Genomic DNA, 19,898 nt, shown 5'->3' with positions numbered 1-19,898 from the left:
GGTGACGTAGTGTGTTACTGATGGTAGCCTTTGTCATTCACTAGGTCCCCCTATATGGTTCTGGGATTTTTGCTCACTGTTCTTGTGATCATTTTGATCCCACGGGGTGAGATCTTATGTGGAGCCCCAGATCGACGGAGATTATCAGTGGTCTTGGATGTCTTCCATTTTCTTATTATTGCTCCAAAAGTTGATTTCATCACACCAAGCTGCTTGTCTACTGCAGATTCAGTCTTCCCAGCCTGGTGCAGGGCTACAATTTTGTTTCTGGTGTCCTTCGACAGCTTTTTGGTCTTCACCATAGTGGAGTTTGGAGTGTGACTGTTTGAGGTTGTTGACAGGTTTCTTTTATACTGATAACAAGTTCAAACAGGTGTCATTACTACAGGTAATGAATGGAGGACAGAGGAGCCTCTTAAAGAAGTTACCGGTCTGTGAGAGCCAGAAATCTTACATGTTTTTAGGTGACCAAATACTTATTTTCAACCATAATTTGCAAAATAAATCTTGCCAATTCAGACAAGGTGATTTTCATAGTTGTGGTATACCTATGATGTCAATTACAGGCCTCTCTCATCTTTTTAAGTGGGAGAACTTGCACAATTGGTGGCTGACTAAATACTTTTCTCCCCACTTTTTGTGTGCTGTATATGTCTAATATGTGAGCAGTGTGTGCTGTATGTGTCTAATATGTGTGCGGTGTGTGCTGTATGTATCTAATATGCTAGTGGTATGTGTGCTGTATGTGTCTAATATGTGAGCGGTGTGTGCTGTATGTGCAGAAGGATGGACCCGGCTAGGGCACCTTCTTGCGTGCCCGGGCTGGTACTATTGGGGCTGTCACCAGTGTTGCTGGGGGAATGGCTTCCTGTGGAACTTTCTGGTGGGACTTTCTGACCAATGCAGACCTTTGCACCTGGCTATAGGAGGTGGGGTGGATATAAAAGGAGCGGAGCGTGCAAAAACGGGGCTTCTGGCGGGAAGACAGTACACGCTGAAGGAGAAGGTTAACTCCGTCTCCGCTGCTTCTGACCAACCAGCGGGTTTACTCTACAACCTGTCTGCCCCTGCTCGCACTACTTGTGCACCTACAAGACTGAGCACCTCGCAGACTCTGGCACCCGAGAGCCCTGACTCGTCAGCACCCCTGACGACTACTGACGTGCCGACCCTACAGTACACGCCTGTCCGTCGAGTCCTGCTGTGGCCTCCACCCCGTGACTTTGTTTCAAACTCGCTGAGCCAACTCCTATTTGTCACATAACACCATGTTCCAGGACTGAGGGATTACGTCAGGACGAGCCAGGCCACGCCATTGCGGTACAGAGACAATGCCTTGACTTCATCCAGGATCGCTTCAGAGACGTCTCGCGGCACCTGCGTCGCCATCGTGGGATCTTCACCCTCGTCTGTCAGGAAGCTACAGACTGATAAGTTGAATTGTTTTGTTCTATTTGTTTGTTAACATTGTTTTATCCCCTTCCTGCATTCTACTGTATCATGTACTCCACTTTGCATAAAGTGCCCTTTAACTCTTGCTCTGCCTCCTGCTCATCAATGCATCCTGAGTTCCTGCTAGCATCCAACATGTGTCTAATATGTGTGCGGTGTGTGCTGTATGTATCTAATATGTGAGCGGTGTGTCCTGTATATGTCTAATATGTGAACAGTGTTTGTGTTATGTGCCACCAATTTGGAGGAGTAGGGGTGCAGACAATTTGACTACAAAGGGCTCAAAAATTCCTAAATTCTTCCCTGCTCATAAACAATGCAGAATGTACAAACGTTTGTGAATGTGTACACTATAGAAGCAAGGTTGATAATGAACAATTTTACAATCCTAAAGCCCCCGTTACACACTGCGATATCGCTAGCAATATCGCTGTAAAGTCACCGATTTTGTGACGTTGCAGCAATATTGCTAGCGATATCGCTGCATGTGATACTTACCTCCGACCGGCTCCCCCCCGCTGGTAATCGCTGATCGCGCGAGAAGCTGCTGGACCATTCCTCGTCGGCCACTTCCTGCGGCGCTTCCTGCTGTGACGACGAGCGACGCGTGGACGAGGGCGGGAGGACGCAGGATCGCCTCGTCTGACAGGTAAGTAGCGATCCCCGTCCCCTGAGATGTCGCTGGTGAGATCTGCCTGAGTGGCAGCTCACTAGTGACCACCCAGCGATTCACCAGCGATCCTGACCACGTCATATCGCTGGTCGGGATCGCTGGTGAGTCGCTAGGTGTAACGGTACCCTAAGACTATTTTCACATCAAGAGCTTTTCATTAGAGGTATAGATAGAGAGGATCTCTTAAAATATAGACATATAGTGGAATAAGTGGCTAGTAGGCCCTATTGAAAAAAAAAATCAATACTACAAAAGTAGAAAGCAGATTTGATGATACAAGCTAGCTGGATACATGCCAAAGAGCCACACTTTTGGCATAAATTGGGAAGAAGAGTGTCTGTAGATATGTTTCCTGTAATGTTGGGAGTTTTCCTGATGCATTCACCCTGCAGATCTATGTGCAAATAGCTGTATGCACAGACTCTTTGTGCCTCGATATGGTGCTCTTTTGTATGCCAGGTTTCAGCATTGCTTTCAGGGATGACCATCTCCATAATGCTGCAAGCGATAGAACATGACACCATTTTGTTTCTTTTGAAGTGGAAAGAATGTAACACACACAAATTCTGCAACGTTCCATATGAAATTGGAAACATATGGAAATGCATTGGTACCCTGTCATGAATTGGGGGTGTGAGGTTGCCCCCAGTTGACAGGGATTTATTATATCCCACCAACTGTCACACTATTTATTAGTGGTTGTTTGTCATACATCCACCCACAACTTTTGTTTCCACCTTCAGTTACGGTTTTGGAACTTACAGCTCTCTGGCGCCCCCTTACCCTCAGGTCAGTAAGGGAACTACACCTATAATAAGTAGTCATCAGAAAGACTGCCTTGCCATGTACTGGCTATTGGGCACTCTGCAGTGAGGGCGGTATGTATGTCCACAGACCCTGGGCGGGTAATATACACATAAAACCTCTGTTCCGTCACTGCCAGAGACTCCCAAATCCCAAGTAACTGTGCTGCCACCAGCTCCTTGTTCTACGTTAAAATCAATATCAGTTCAGGAGCCAACCCACAAGGTAGTGTAATTTTTAGCGTGTAGGTCATGGCGGTCTGTTATAGAGCAAGGAATAACGAAACTAGTAAATTTATAGATTTCCTCCAGAAAGGATAGGCAGTGTTTACAAAAATATAAAAGATGTTACAAAAAGAGACACGATACAGTATATACAGACAATGACAAAATAAAGTGGATTAAAATAAGAACTTACACTTATCAGTCCATGGCATGCCCTGTGGAGGAAGGGGAGAAGGTGCCTTCCCCAAGGGAAATTGGTCTATCCTAGCTGGCACCCCGGGCAAATGACAACTTTCTAATCAAGCATCCAAGTCTTATGCCTTTTCCTGGCCGACCTTACCGGGTGGGCGGAAGTTAATAAAAAACTTATAAGTGCCTGGCTGTGAGGTTCCCAGAGTGACGACAGGAGTATTACATGCTTTTTTTACCAAATGATCTTTCATTTAAGACTGAACATGAAGTGTCTGGAAGGCTGGAGTGGGCAGAAATCCATTTCTCGATTTCTGGCGGATGCACAAGCTTCAAAACCCACCTGTGGATAGCTTTAATTATGCAGACTCCAAAAATATAAGTTTCCTGCTTCTACGATTATCTGGTATTATTATATTCAAGGTTAAAGGAACAAAGAAAACATGTGCTCAAACCTTTACTTCCTGTTTGAATCGGTGGACCAGGATCTCACATTACAAGAGCTGGCATAGCTGGAGGGAGGTGGCGAGTGGACATTCCCTCAGAGGGGAAACAGGGAGGTGGTTGGGCGCTGTACATGAGAGATCAGTACTGCACGGCACAAACGTAATGGGGGAGGGCAGCATGAGCCCTGGAAGTGTACATAGAATGTAAACATATTCATATTTTACTGACTTACCCAATGCACCTCCATGGTTTCTATATTATACAGTTGGGAAAAAAGTATTTAGTCAGCCACCAATTGTACAAGTTCTCCCACTTAAAAAGATGAGAGAGGCCTGTAATTGACATCATAGGTAGACCACAACTATAAGAGTCAAAATGAGAAAACAAATCCAGAAAATCACCTTGTCTGATTTGGCTAGATTTATTTTTCAAAAATAAGTATTTGGTCATTAACAAAAGTTCATCTCAATATTTTGTTATATATCCTTTGTTGGCAGTGACAGAGGTCAAACGTTTTCTGTAAGGCTTCACAAGGTTGGCACACACTGTTGGTGGTATGTTGGTGTAGTTATTGCAGGTACGCGGGATGCAGTGATGAGACGGGAGCAGGAGTGAGCTTAGAATGTAACCTTTATATATATATATTGTCACGCCGCGCTCACCTGGGGGCGGGACCTCGGTCCCGACGTCATCTCTTCCGGAGCCGCAGTCACTCCGGGGGCCCCGCCGGGTGCGCACGCGCACCTCTCGTACCTAGGTTCCTGTCTCCTCCATGTTATGCCTGCGCTTGCGCGCTTTTCTCAGTTCGGTCTCCAGGTCAGTCCTCTCTATAGTACTGGAGGACTTGACCCGGAAGCTCTCGTGATCATGTGCTATATCAGACTACCTCTTCCTAGGGGAGGTGCCTGATTATTGTTGTGCTTCCTGGCTTGGTCTGCCATGTCCCTGCCTGACTGTGCGCTGTATTCGGGTCCTCTGCCTTGCACTCTGTTGTGCCTCTTGGCACACGCTCTGAACGTGCACTCTGCCTTGCACTCGGTTGTGCCTCCTGGCACACGCTCTGACCCTGTACTCTGTCTCATACTCAGTTGTGCCTCCTGGCACACACTGATCCTGTGCTCAGTCCTACATTCAGCTGTGCCTCCTGGCACATACTCTGATCCTGTGCTCTGTCTTGTACTCAGTTGTGCCTCCTGGCACACACTCTGATCCTTGGCTCTGTCTTGTACTCAGTTGTGCCTCCTGGCACACACTCTGATCCTGTGCTCTGTCTTACACTCAGCTGTGCCTCCTGGCACACACTCTGATCCTGTGCTCTGGCTTATACTCAGTTGTGCCTCCTGGCACACACTTGGACCCTGTGCCTTGTCTCATACTCAGTTGTGCCTCCTGGCACATGCTCTGACCCTGTACTCTGTCTCTTACTCAGTTGTGCCTCCTGGCACACGTTCCAATCCTGCATTCTGTCTTATGCTCAGTTGTGCCCTCTGGCACACACCCTGCTCCTGTACTCTGTTACATCTCCTGGCACACCTGCTGCCTGACTCAGTGCTCTGACGTGCCCCTTGCACGCATCCTGCTTCACTCACACCCGGACGTACGAAGTCTCTGTAAACCACGTGTTCCCGTGTCCACGCTTTACACATTCCTGCAGACACACTCACCCACTCGTGTCTCATGTGAGCCGGCCGCCTGGTGCCAGCAGTTGTGGTACCTCACCCCCTGGGGCTTGCCCCTGACACTCCCTGTATAGGGGGTGGTCTTCACTAGGTCAGCTCGCCCTGGGAGGGTTGGTGCCACGACCCAGAGGGTCCACTCCAGGAGTCGTCACAGTATAATCAGGCCATGGATCCCGCTGGTACCACTGCCTCCGCCCAAAAGGAACTGGTGTTCCTACGGGAGAGTCAGACCAGGATCATGTCCTCTCTGAAATCTATGGAGTCCCATTTTTTGACTATTCAGTCTTCTAATCAAACTAGGATTATGGCCTTTTTGAAATCCATGGAGTCCCGTTTGTCGGCCATGCAGTCCTCTGACCCTGGGAATGCTTCCCTGTTGGCCAGCCTCCAGCAAGAACTCACACAGCAACGCAACACCCAGGTCCATATCCTCAACTATATGGCGTCGGTAGACAGTCGGCTCCTTTCCATACAATCCGTTTCTGCCCAGTACTCGGCCCCACACCCGCTGCCGTGCCTCGGCAAGCCACCCCGATATAGCGGGGACCCTAAGTTTTGTCGACGATTTCTGAACCAATGCCCGTTACATTTTGAGCTTTTGCCACAGCACTATCCAACTGAGCGCACCCAAATTGCCTTTATTGTTTCACACTTAGAGGGGGAGGGGTTAGCATGGGTGAACCCCCTCTGGGAGCGCAATGACCCACTCGTCTCTCAGCTTTCCACCTTTTTGGACACCTTCCGCAAGGTGTTCGACGAGCCGGGTCGGCTGGCCTCTACCACCGAGTCTCTCTTTAACCTCCATCAGTGTATGCTACCGGTGGGACAGTATGCCATCCGTTTTCGTACCTTGTCCTCTATACTCGGTTGGAACAATGAGGCCCTCGTAGGGATCTTTTGGCGTGGCCTGTCCGGTCGGATCAAAGACGAACTGGCAGGTCGGGATACTCCCACCTCTTTAGAGGATATGATCTCTCTAGCAACACGCATTGACCTGCGGTTTCAGGAGCGTGCCCGTGAATCAGCCAGAGAGAGGAGCTCCTCTCACCTCCTTCGTTCCTGTCCCAAGAAGCCGGGAAACTTCTCCGCCTAGGGTTGTTAGGAGAGGCCTCCATAGGTGTACGTGATCCCTCTCCTCCCCTGCTTGTGTCCGTGTTATTGAATCTTGGTGTCAAGTGTTATTCTGAGGAAGCTTTTCTGGATTCTGGCGCAGAGGGGAATTTTATCACACTCGAGGCGGTTAAAAAATACTGGATTCCTGTCAGATCCCTGGAGACTCTCCGGTCGATTGTTTCGGTCAATGGTACGTCCATGCAGGAGACCGTTACCCAGGCCACCGAAGAGATTGAGCTGCAGATCGGAGCCCTGCACCGGGTGAAGATCTCCTTCCAAGTCTTGTCTACCATGTCTCACATGCTTCTTCTAGGTCTCCCTTGGCTATGGACTCATAAGCCATCCCTGGACTGGCGGTCGGGCGATATACTCCGTTGGGGACCGTTCTGTCAGGAGAAGTGCCTGTTGCCCGTCCATTCAATCATGTGTCTCCAGCATCCATACTACCCAGTTGCACACAGTATGTTACCTGCCTCACTAGAGACAACAAAACATTGGACTTGTTCTTTGCCAATGTGAGAGGAGCATATGCCTCGTCAGCCCTACCGCCCCTTGGAAGATCGGATCACAACCTAGTGCACCTCCAACCCGTGTACAAGCCACTTGTACAGAGAGAACCTGCTGTCACTCGCACAGTGAGGATATGGACTGAGGAGAGTGATGATGCTCTGAGAGACTGCTTTGAAACAACCACTTGGGATGTGCTGCAAGATTCCTATGGTGATGACATGGATGGTCTCACACACTGTATAACAGACTACATTAATTTCTGTGTAGACAACACGGTACCCACAAAAGTAGTGAGGTGCTTCTCTAGCAACAAACCATGGATCAGCCCCGGAATAAAGGCTCTTCTCAAAGAGAAGAAGTTGGCCTTCAGATCAGGTGACAAGGGCAGGCTGAGAGAGGTTCAGAAGGATCTGAAGTATCTAATCAGGCAGGGAAAGGCTAATTATAAGAGAAGGATTGAACTGAAATTGTCACAGAAAAGGATCCATGAAGTCTGGGAGGGTCTAAAGTCTATATCTGGGCATAGACAGACTGTCTCCAGGATGGTTGTAGATAAAGAGGGGCTTAATGAACTTAATCTATTCTTTAACAGATTTAATCACACACTGGCTGCTCCTGCCCCTGCATACCATTCACACCTCTTTGCTACAATAACCTCACCCCCTGCTGCAACTTGTCAACTGAGCCAGGGTCTGTTCTTCACAAGTACCCAGGTTGCAAAAGAACTGAATAAGATCAAAGTTTTGAAGGCTGCAGGTCCTGACGGCATCAGTGCAAGGCTAATCAAAAACTGCGGGCCCCAGCTGAGTGAGATCATTACATATCTGTTCAATATGAGCCTGAGAATGGGTATAGTACCACAACTGTGGAAATTATCGTGTGTGGTACCAGTTCTGAAGAAACCTTATCCGAAAGACCTTAATGACTATAGACCTGTAGCATTGACATCACACCTGATGAAGGTATTAGAGAGATTGGTTCTCACACGTCTCCGTCCTCTAGTGAGCTCGGATATGGACCCTCTCCAGTTTGCCTACAGGCCGGGCATTGGTGTGGATGATGCCATTATCCACCTTCTAGATAGGACTCTCTCTCACCTGGAGAAACCTGGGAACACTGTGAGAATAATGTTCTTCGATTTCTCTAGTGCTTTTAACACCATACAGCCAGGTCTACTGAGAGACAAGCTGGGCCTTGTTGGTGTGGACCTCCAACTCTCCACCTGGATCCTTAACTACCTCACGAACCGACCTCAGTTTGTAAAGGTTCGGGACAGTGTGTCAGACACAGTGATCTGCAATACAGGGGCACCTCAAGGTACAGTTCTTGCCCCTTTTCTCTTCACACTGTACATTGCGGATTTTAGGTGCAACTCATCTAGCTGCTACTTGCAGAAGTATTCTGATGACTCTGCAATAGTAGGCCTCATCACAGGAGGAGATGAAAGAGAGTACAGAGATACTAACCAAGCTTTTGTGGAGTGGTGTCAGAGGAACCACCTTAGGATTAATTCCGGGAAGACCTAGGAATTGGTGGTGGACTTTCGCAAGGGCAAAAATCCACCAGTAGTGGTGAACATTCAGGGAAATGACATTGAGATAGTCGACACCTATAAGTACCTTGGTGTGATCCTCAATAATAAGCTTGACTGGGCCCATCACTTGGATGCAGTGTACAGGAAGGGCCAAAGCAGGCTTTATCTGCTCAGAAGGCTGAGAGCCTTCGGAGTTAGGGGGGCACTCCTTGCATCCTTCTTCAACTCTGTTGTGGCATCAGTCATCTTCTTTGGTGTGGCGTGCTGGGGTACTGGCATATCAACCAGGGACAGGAATAGGCTGGACAAACTGATTAGAAGGGCCAGCTCTGTCCTGGGATGCCCCCTTGACCCAGTTCAGGAAGTAGGCGACAGGAGGATACTGGCCAAGGTGAGCTACATGGTGCAGAATGATTCCCATCCCATGCATGAGACCGTGACAAAGATGTGCAGTACTGTCAGTGACCGGCTACTTCATCCTAAATGTGAGAGGGAGTGCTATCGAAAGTCCTTCCTTCCTGCTGCAGTTAGGCTGTATAACCAGCACTGTCCAAAACGGAGAACGACCCAAACAGTGAACTGATAGATCCAAAGTTGTGATAGTCCGGTTATATATTTTTTTCCCTATATTTACCTACCTACTGTCAATGTAATGCCTTTATGCATCTGTATCTGTACTTGTTCCTGCCTTGCTGCTGTAATGCTCTGAATTTCCCCATGGTGGGACGATTAAAGGATTATCTTTTTCGATGAACTCTGCCTGTCTGTCCCCGGCACCTACAGGTCTGCCGTCGGCTTACTGGTCCTTTGCAGATGTCTTCGACAAAAAGGAGGCCGAGACTCTGCCCCTCCATCGGCCATACGACTGTCCGATTGACCTCATTCCTGGTTCTATGCCACTCAGGGGTAGAATATATCCACTATCCCCTGCTGAAAACCAAGCGATGTCTGAGTATATCCAGGAGAACATTGCGAGAGGTTTCATACATAAGTCCTCCTCGCCCACGGGAGCGGGATTTTTCTTTGTCAAAAGGAAGGACGGCTCCCTCCATCCTTGCATAGACTACCAAGGCCTGAACGATATCACGATCAAGAACAAGTACCCATTGCCATTGATCCCGGAGCTCTTTGACCGGCTTAGAGGAGCTCGAATTTTCACCAAACTGGATCTTCGTGGGGCCTACAACTTGATCCGCATTCGATAGCACCAGAGATGGTCACTACGAGTACTTGGTCATGCCCTTCGGCCTCTGCAGTGCCCCAGTGGTGTTCCAGGAGTTTGTGAATGACGTCTTCCGGGATATGCTGTACTCCTGCGTGGTAGTCTATCTGGATGACATTCTCGTTTTTTCTCCAGACCTCTCCGCCCACAGAAAGAACGTGCGCCAAGTCCTCCAGCGCCTGAGGGAGAACCTCTTTATGCCAAGCTCGAGAAATGTGCCTTCGAGCAAACGTCCCTGCCATTCTTGGGGAACATTATCTCAGACTCAGGTCTATGCATGGATCTGGCAAAGGTGTCCGCCGTCCTCGATTGGCCACAGCCCCATGGGGTGAAGGCAATCCAACGCTTCCTTGGTTTTGCGAACTACTACTGACAGTTCGTTCCTCATTTCTCCTCGTTGGTTCGCCCCATCTCATCCCTTATCCGCAAAGGAGCTAACCCAAAGGCTTGGCCCTCTGAGGCTGAAGAGGCCTTCCAGTCATTGAAACAAGCCTTCGCCGCTGCCCCGGCGCTTCACCGACCTGAGGTTAGTAGACCTTTCACTCTCGAGGTGGACGCATCCTCTACCGGGGCTGGCACAGTCCTTCTGCAGAAATCCTCTTCTGGACGTTTTGTCACCTGTGGCTTCTTTTCTACAGTATTTTCCTCCACTGAACAGAACTACTCCATTGGCGACAAAGAGCTATTGGCCATTAAATTGGCCTTGGAGGAGTGGAGGTACTTACTGGAAGGTGCCACACATCCATTCAGGATCTTCACGGACCATAAGAACCTGGCGTACATCCAGTCCGCACAGAGGCTCAATCCTTGGCAAGCCAGGTGGTCCCTATTCTTCGCCTGCTTTGACTTTGAACTACATTTTTGGCCCGGCGATAAAAACGTTAGAGCGGATGTGTTGTCAAGATCATTCCTGTCTTCTGATGCAGAGGAAGAACCCTCTATTATCATTGATCCGTCCAAAGTAATTACCGTGGCTCCTGTCACGTTAACCACGTTACCTCTGGGAAGAACCTTTGTGGTTGAGAATAACCGAAAACGAGTGTTAAACTGGGGACATTCGTCCAAGATTGCCGGCCATGTTGGTGTCAAAAAGACTTTGGACTTAATCTCTCACTATTGTTGGTGGCCTTCACTTTCCCAGGATGTTAAAGACTTTGTGGCATCTTGCCCGTCCTGTGCCCAGAACAAGATACCCAGACAACCACCCTCCGGTCTTCTGCTCCCGCTTCCCTTTCCGTCGGCTTCATGGCAGCACATAGCCATGGATTTCATTACTGATCTGCCTTTTTCTTCCGGTTGTACTGTGGTCTTGGTGGTTGTAGACCGATTTTCTAAGATGACCCACTTCATTCCTTTTCCCGGACTACCCTCTGCTCCTGACTTGGCGAAGATCTTCATTTCGCATATCTTCAGGATTCACAGCTTCCCCCAGCACATCGTTTCAGACAGAGGGGTCCAATTCACCTCTCGGTTCTGGAGAGCTCTATGCGGACTCATGAAAGTGTCATTGGATTTCTTTTCCGCCTATCACCCTAAACCAATGGGCAGGGGGAATGTACCTACCAGATCCTTACATCCTACCTCCGGCATTTTTCTAATGCTCATCAGAATGACTGGGTTGGTCTACTTCCTTGGGCTGAGTTCGCCTACAATAATCACTCCAGTGAATCGTCTACCAAGTCTCCTTTCTTCATCGTCTTTAGACAGCATCCTAGTGTGCCTCTACCGGTACTTCCTGTCTCGGGGGTACCTGCTGCCGATTCTCTGTCTGTGGAGTTCTCCAGGGTATGGCAGGAGACCAAAACCGCTCTCGAGAAAGCACGGGACAGAATGAAATTACACGCTGACAAGAGGCGCCTGGACGTTCCTCCATTTCTCCCTGGTGACAAGGTGTGGCTCTCCACCAAATACGTCCGCCTTAAGGTACCATCTTACAAACTGGGTCCCCGTTACATTCGTCCTTTTGAGGTCCTCAGCCAGATTAATGATGTTGCTTACAAATTGAAGCTGCCTCCTTCACTCCGTATTCCCAATTCCTTCCATGTGTCTCTCCCTAAACCTGTAGTTCTTAACCGATTTCATCCTTCTCCAGGCCACACACCCCAGCCTGTTGGCATGGGGGATGAGTTTGAGGTGAATGTCATTTTGGCCATGAAGAAGGTAAGAGGGAGAACCATGTTCTTGATCAATTGGAAGGGTTTTGGCCCCGAGGAAAGGTCATGGGAACCCAGGGAGAATATTCACGCACCCGAGATTTTGTCTAAGTTCCTCTCCAGTTTTAGAAAGAGGGGGCGTAAAGGGGGGGTACTGTCACACCGCGCTCACCTGGGGCGGGACCTCGATCCCGACGTCATCTCTTCCGGAGCCGCAGTCACTCCGGGGGTCCCGCCGGGTGCGCACGCGCACCTCTCATACCTAGGTTCCTGTCTCCTCCATGTCATGTCTGCACTTTCGCGCTTTTCTCAGTTCGGTCTCCAGGTCAGTCCTCTCTATGGTACTGGAGGACTTGACCCGGAAGCTCTCGTGATCATGTGCTATATCAGGCTACCTCTTCCAAGGGGAGGTGCCTGATTAATGTTGTGCTTCCTGGCTTGGTCTGCCGTGTCCCTGCCTGACTGTGCGCTGTATTCGGGTCCTCTGCCTTGCACTCTGTTGTGCCTCTTGGCACACACTCTGAACCTGCACTCTGCCTTGCACTCGGTTGTGCCTCCTGGCACACGCTCTGACCCTGCTCTCTGTCTCATACTTAGTTGTGCCTCCTGGCACACGCTCTGATCCTGTGCTCCGTCCAACATTCAGCTGTGCCTCCTGGCACATACTCTGATCCTGTGCTCTGTCTTGTACTCAGCTGTGCCTCCTGGCACACACTCTGATCCTGTGCTCTGCCTTGTACTCAGTTGTACCTCCTGGCACACACTCTGATCCTGTGCTCTGTCTTATACTCAGCTGTGCCTCCTGGCACACACTCTGATCCTGTGCTCTGGCTTAGACTCAGTTGTGCCTCCTGGCACACACTTGGACCCTGTGCCTTGTCTCATACTCAGTTGTGCCTCCTGGCACATGCTCTGACCCTGTACTCTGTCTCTTACTCATTTGTGCCTCCTGGCACACGTTCCAATCCTGCACTCTGTCTTATGCTCAGTTGTGCCCTCTGGCACACACCCTGCTCCTGTACTCTGTTACACCTCCTGGCACACCTGCTGCCTGACTCAGTGCTCTGACGTGCTCCTTGCACGCATCCTGCTTCACTCACATCCGGACGTACAAAGTCTACGTGTTCCCGTGTCCACGCTTTATACGTTCCTGCAGACACACTCACCCACTCGTGTCTCCTGTGAGCCTGGTGGCAGCAGTCTTGGTATCTCACCCCCTGGGGCTTGCCCCTGACACTCCCTGAATAGGGGGTGGTCTTCACTAGGTCAGCTTGCCCTGGGAGGGTTGGTGCCACGACCCAGAGGGTCCACTCCAGGAGTCGTCACATATATATATATATATATATATATATAAATATATATATATGTATGGGGGCTATCTTGAGTAACCAGCAAGTTAACAACAGTTATCCTCGCAGGGATTAGAACAATAATACACAGGTAACACGATAATAACTACCCGGTCGGAACCGATAACTATGAGGCCGCGGTATGGCCAACTACGGGTCCAGGAACTACGATTAATCCACTACAACATGTCACTTATCCTCCTCTGACGTTCGGCAGAGTGGTGGTCGGTGTCTATTCGGTGTCTCAGCCGCTGGACCCAGCCAACGAGGAGTTGATGTAAGCTTCAGGCGTTTCTATGCCCAGGTGGAGCGAGGGCACAACAGGCCCTTAAAGAGTTCCTTTGCGTTGTGCCTGCGGTGGAGGTGGGATGGTGATGGCCGGGGCCCTGGGTATGTAGGCTGCAGCCGCAGGCTGGGGCTGGGCAGCGGCGGTCGCGGGTGGCAGCGGGCAAGCCGCAACTGCGGGCTTGAGTCGGGCCGCGGCGGCCGTGGGTGGTGGCAGGCAGGCCGCAACCGCGGGCTGGAGTCGGGCTGTGGCGGCCGCGGGTGGTGGCATGCAGGCCGCAACCGCGGGCTGGAGTGACGGGAGCGGGAGCGCGGTCGTTTGGTCAGCGTCCCTCTGCTGGACTGCTCAATGCTGTCTTCTCCCTGACTGTAGTGAATCCCCCTGCAATCTCTCTAGTCATTGCTTACTCCTTCTGGCTCTGGTTCTCCTGCACCACCTAGCCTTCCTGCTCCTCCTTTCCCGCTCTGTCGAGTGCCCCCTGCTGGCGTCCTCAGCTCCTTTTATACCTGCTCCGCCCCCACTCCTTCTAGAACTGTCCCTGGTCCGTCCTCTAATTATGTCCCCTGGAAACAGCTTTCCTAGGAAACTTGGTGACAGTCTCATTGGTTCCGGTCCGATTACACAGTGGGGACTGTTGTGAGTTCATTTTCTGGTCCACCAGTTGTGAGTTCTCCTTCCAGGCTCCCTCTGGTGGTAACAGGAGGTAGTGAGGCTGATTTAATCAGTAGAGATCTGCCACCTGATAATGAGGATGATGATTGGACCTCAGGAATCTCAGACTGGATTTAAGACAGTCGACGCCCTATTCTGGTGCTGGTGATTCCTTCTGGCTTGTCAGGTCTTGGTTTTCAGCTCTGCTCCAGTCATCTAAAGCTAAGTTTTTTTGCTAATGTTCACACTTGATTTTGTTGGTCTATTCAGTTTTTGTGTGGTCAGCCAGCCCCGGCTGGGGCTGCGCTAAATTTCCACTCTTATTTATCTGTACTTGCCAATTTGCTTTTTGTCCGTTATTAGATTGGCCTCTTTTTGCTCTGTCTCAGAATATTTCAGAGTGCTGATATAGTGGGAGAAGTCTAGTGACTTCAGGGGTAATTTTGCTATCAGAAGTGTTGGACTTTATTTTTGTAGGGGTTTTTGCAGATTGCAGACAGTGTCTTTCCTTTCCTATCCTTTCTAGTTAGTTTGGGCCCCATCATATGCTCAGCCTATTTTTCTGCCTGTTTGTGCTTTCATCTTGTTTCACCATCAATACATGTGTGGGGGCTGTCTTTCCTTTGTGGTCTGCTCTGGGGCAGTTAGTTTTCCCCTTTTCTTGCTTCAGGCTTATTTAGTCCTCCGGCTGTGACGAAGCGTCTAGGACCATCGTAGGTACGCTCCACAGCTGCTGCTAGTTGTGTGGTTAGGATCAGGGATCTGCAATCTGCATAGTTACCAACCTCTCTGGTTTTCTGTGACTTAGCTTGTTTTGTTTTTTTCTCCTCGGTGACCCATTCATAACAGGGGCTCTCCCTCCTACACTGACCCATTCCTCCATGCAGATCTCCTCTAGAGCAGTGATGTTTTGGGCCTGTCGCTGGACAACAAGGACTTTCAAATCCCTCCAAAGGTTTTCTATGGGGTTGAGATCTGGAGACTGGCTAGGCCACTCCAGGACCTTCATATGCTTCTTATGAAGCCACTCCTTTGATGTCCTGGTGGTGTGCTTGGGATCATTATCATGCTGAAAGACCCATCCATGTTTCATCTTCAATGCTCTTGCTGATGGACAGAGGTTTGCATTCAAAATCTCATCTCGATACATGGCCCCATTCACTCTTTCATGTACACAGATCAGTCGACCTGGTCACTTTGCAGGTAATCAGCCCCAAAGGATGATGTTGCCACCCCCATGCTTCACAATAGGTATGGCATTCTTTGGATGCAACTCAACATTCTGTCTCCTCGAAACACAACGAGTTTTGTTTCTACCAAACAGTTCTACTTTGGTTTCAACAGACCATATGACATTTTCCCAATACTCTTCTGGATAATCCAAACACTCTCTAGCAAACTTCAGACAGGCCCACACAAATACTGGCTTAAGCAGGGGGACATGTCTTGCATTGCAGGATCTGAGTCCCTTGCAGTGTAGTGTGTTACTGATGGTAGCCTTTGTTACCGTGGTCCCAGCTCTATGCAGGTCATTCACTAGGTCCCCCTGTGTGGTTCTGGGATTTTTGCTCACTGTTCTTGTGATCATTTTGACCCCACGGGGTGAGATCTTGTTTGGATCCCCAGATCGAGGGAGATTTTCAGTGGTCTTGGATGTCTTCCATTTTCTTATTATTGCTCCCACAGTTGATTTAATGACACCAAGCTGCTTGCCTATTGCAGATTCAGTCTTCTCAGCCTGGTGAAGGGCTACAATTTTGTTTCTGGTGTCCTTCGACAGCTCTTTACTCTTCACCATAGTGGTGTTTGGATTGTGACTGTTTGAGGTTGTCGACAGGTTTCTTTTATAATGATAAGTGATAATAAGGTCAAATAGGTTTCATTACTACAGGCAATGAGTGGAAGATAGAGGAGCCTCTTAAAGAAGTTAAAGGTCTGTGAGAGCCAGAAATCTTGCATGTTTTTAGGTGACCAAATACCGTATTTTCCGGTGTATAAGACGACTGGGCGTTTAAGACGACCCCCCAACTTTTCCAGTTAAAATAGAAAATCTTCTTAAAAGTCGGGGGTCTTCTTATATGCCGGGTGCATAGCAATCTGCATATGGCAGGGGAGTGGTCCTGATGACGAAGGGAGGGTGTAAGTAGAGTTATCATCCCCCTTTTACCTCATTGGTGGCAGCGTTGCTATCTGCGGGTCTCTGTGCTGGGGGTCGGCAGCTCCTCTTTCAGCAGTGTGGTGGCTCTGTGCTGGGGGTCGGCGGCGGTGGCTCCTCTTTGTGCAACATGGAGGCGCTGTGCTGGGGGGCAGCTGCTCTTTGTCCAGCGTTGGGGCTCCTCCGGCATTTCCCCAAAGCCCGGAGGCCCAGGCAGCTCCATTGCTGCGATGCGGTGGAAAATGGCCGCCGGAGCCCGCGAGTGCTCAGATTCAGATCTCGTCTCCCGAGATCCCAGGACGAGATCCTCCGGGCTTTGGGGAAATGCCGGAGGAGCCCTGACGCTGGACAAAAAGCTGCTGCAGCCACTCCCCAGCACAGCACCCCCACGCTGCACAAAGAGTTGCCGCCGCCGACCCCAGCACAGAGCCGCCACACTGCTGAAGGAGGAGCCACTGCACCGCTGCCACCAATGAGGTAAAAGGGGATGATAACTCCACTTACACCCTCCCTTCGTCATCGGGACCTCTCCCCCGCCATATGCACTCGGCGTATAAGGCGACACCCGGCGTATAAGACGACCCCCGACTTTTAAGAAGATTTTCAGTGGTTAAAAGGTCGTCTTATACGCCGGAAAATACGGTACTTATTTTCCACTATGATTTGCAAAATAAATCTTGCCAAATCAGGTGATTTTCTGGATTTGTTTTCTCATTTTGACTCTCATAGTTGTGGTTTACCTATGATGTCAGTTACAGGCCTCTCTCGTCTTCTTTAGTGGGAGAACTTGCACAATTTGTGACTGACTAAATACTTTTTTTCCCCACTGTAGCTGCCTAGAAAAATGGTGTAAAGTGGCAGCTAAACCTAAAAGAGGCGTAATAGATTTCAGTCAGTGGTATAAAACCATCCAGCTCAGACTTATGGAAACCTATCTCATTAGATACAATATATGCCACAGCAGGTTTATTTCCGAATTTAAATTAAACCCTTGTAATAAAATCTGCTATAGAAGAACTTTATGACCCCCAAGTCTCTTATGTGGTTAAAATTTTTCTTTCTTTTCCTTTGTGCCAGAGCTTCTGACATCTTCCATTCATCTCCAATCTGTCTCCTATTCTCCATTTCTTTCGTGCTAACTGTTTTCTTATTTTTCCAACAGGTACCTCACATAAAAGTATCACCTGAGGAATTTTTAAGGTTTCAGTTTCAGAGATTCACCACTTTGAACCTTCATCCCAGCAACACAGACATCAGTGCAGCGATTGCAGCTCTGCTTAATTTCTTCAACAGCACCACTGCCTGTCTTATCTGCGCCAAAGCGGAGTGTGAGTACCTGGCACTGTAATCAATTAGCCAGCTGTCTCAATCTAGTTGTCCTCACGTACCCTTAAGTAACAGACTGAATTACTCCAATATAAAGTATTGTGAAATGCATATAGTAGTGCGCTGAACATAACATCCAGAAATTCTGTCGACCAGGCTCGGACTGGACCATGGGGGAACAGGTGAATCCCCTGGTGGGCCCCACACATGAGCAATGTTTGTCACAGTACACTTGATGCATTATATGGATCTCATTACACAGAAATACACAAGACAGCTTATGATTTCTTTAACAAACTACCCATTTTATTATTTTATGGAAGCAAAAGGCTGAAATGGCATAAAAGAACAGCAGCAATCCATATAGTACCCTCCATCCCTAGGGCAATAATATTTGCATGTAGCTGAAGAGTGGGACATGTAAATCCATGTTACTGATGAGCCCTTGGCTCTCCTATCCGGCACTGCTACTGACTACCTCCCACAGTGGGTATATGCTGACAGATACCCAACAGGTGATGCCAGGGGTTTCCATACTAAGGCTTACAATGTCACTACCTACATAGTCTCTTGTCTTGTGGCTTTTTAATGTTCAATTTACCAAGACTGTTATCTCATTTTTACAATTATCACTACAAATGTAAGAGTAATTTGTACTAGATCAATAATCTCGCAGTGTAATAGGCCTCTCATTAATCAGAATTGATTATCGCTTTAAGCTTGCTAATGTTCACAGTTTGCTTTATTCTACAAAGTAACATTCACTGGTACATTTTTTTATGTGACAGGTTCACATTTAGTACAAGCTATGTTGAGGCAAATGTCCTGCCGCTAAAAAATGATAAAAATAGCCAGAATTCTGCAAAATGATAAAATAAGTAATACTTAAAGGGGTATTCCCATCTCCAAGATCCTATCCCAATATGTAGTAGGTGTAGTAATAATAATATTGGAAAATACCTTCAATTACAAATGTAGTATAGTTCTTCAGATTACCTAATGTAAAGGCATTGTAGGACCTTATGGACCTTATCCATGGTTATGATCGCTGATAATAGTGACAGTTAGCTAGGTGCTAGTGTGGTCATAATAACCATGGATACCTAATGTCCTGCAATGCCCTACATGAGATAAGCAACATGGCGTATCTGAAAAACTATACTACATGTCTAATTGGAAGTATTTGCTAATATTATTATTATTATACCTACTACATATTGGGATAGGATCTTGGAGATGGGAATACCCTTTTAACTTAGCGATCTCCACCACTCCTATTCCAATACTCTTCACATCACTCACTGGTCTCTGTACTACTTGTGAGTCCAGATGGCTATATCACCACTGCAGCTAATCACTGCCTGCAGAGATGACATCACGACTGTAGCTAGTTGATTGACATCTGCAGTCGCATTTCACATGACAGAAGGGAAGGAAGAGAGACTGGCAGTGTACTTCCTGCTTGATACATGTGATTGCTGGAGACACTCAGTGGCACAGCTGTGACCATTGAGTCACCCCTACACCAGTGATTGGCTATGTTGATCAGATGTCCATCTGCACTTGATAGGAAGTACACTGACTCTCTGTTTATCTGGGAAGCATTGGAAGTGGAGATCAGTGAGTAGCATGCTACTTATTTTTATTTTGACAGGATTCTGGATGTTTTTCTTTTATTTTTTTCAGCTACTGAGCAACCTTAATATTTGAGGGAATCACCATGTATGGAAACTGAATATTTGTATCCTGGTTGCATAATTTTCAACTGATTGAGATTACAACATTGCTGTACTGTAAGTCATTTATGCACAATAGGCTCGATTCAGCCTTTTTTTTCCCCTTTTATGTATTGGGGTATTTGGACAATCGTTTACATCTTTTGCAACAAATTTTTCAAAATGGAACATGCGATTTTTGAATTTTACACAAAATCAAAAATACTCTTTATTAAATACTCTTTATTTTTCCTTTTAACTTTTTAGGTGACTTTTTAGCAAATTTGCATAAAATTTTCAGACATACATAAAATCATTCTGTGGGGGGAGTCTGGATTATATTTGCAGAAAAATGTTGTGACTTTTTAAAAGCAATTGAGTAATTAATCGAAAACATGTGTAGAGCCCAAGCCATT

At 48.1% G+C, this 19,898-nt stretch overlaps 1 protein-coding gene across 3 annotated transcripts in view; it reads left to right on the top strand.

Annotated features, from left to right (window-relative positions):
- Window positions 1-19,898, top strand: part of GRIK4 (glutamate ionotropic receptor kainate type subunit 4) — a 781,551-nt gene that overhangs the window by 407,622 nt on the left and 354,031 nt on the right. For all 3 annotated transcript variants that reach the window (XM_073560724.1, XM_073560723.1, XM_073560725.1), the window contains one exon: window positions 17,604-17,769. In XM_073560724.1, coding sequence (XP_073416825.1) covers window positions 17,604-17,769 — 166 coding nt within the window. The remainder of the gene's footprint in view (window positions 1-17,603; window positions 17,770-19,898) is intronic.

This window comes from Dendrobates tinctorius, unplaced genomic scaffold (assembly GCF_039654945.1).
Source record: "Dendrobates tinctorius isolate UK_male_01 unplaced genomic scaffold, ASM3965494v1 ptg000303l, whole genome shotgun sequence".
NCBI lineage: Eukaryota > Metazoa > Chordata > Amphibia > Anura > Dendrobatidae > Dendrobates > Dendrobates tinctorius.
This window is presented reverse-complemented; position numbering and strand designations above follow the sequence as displayed.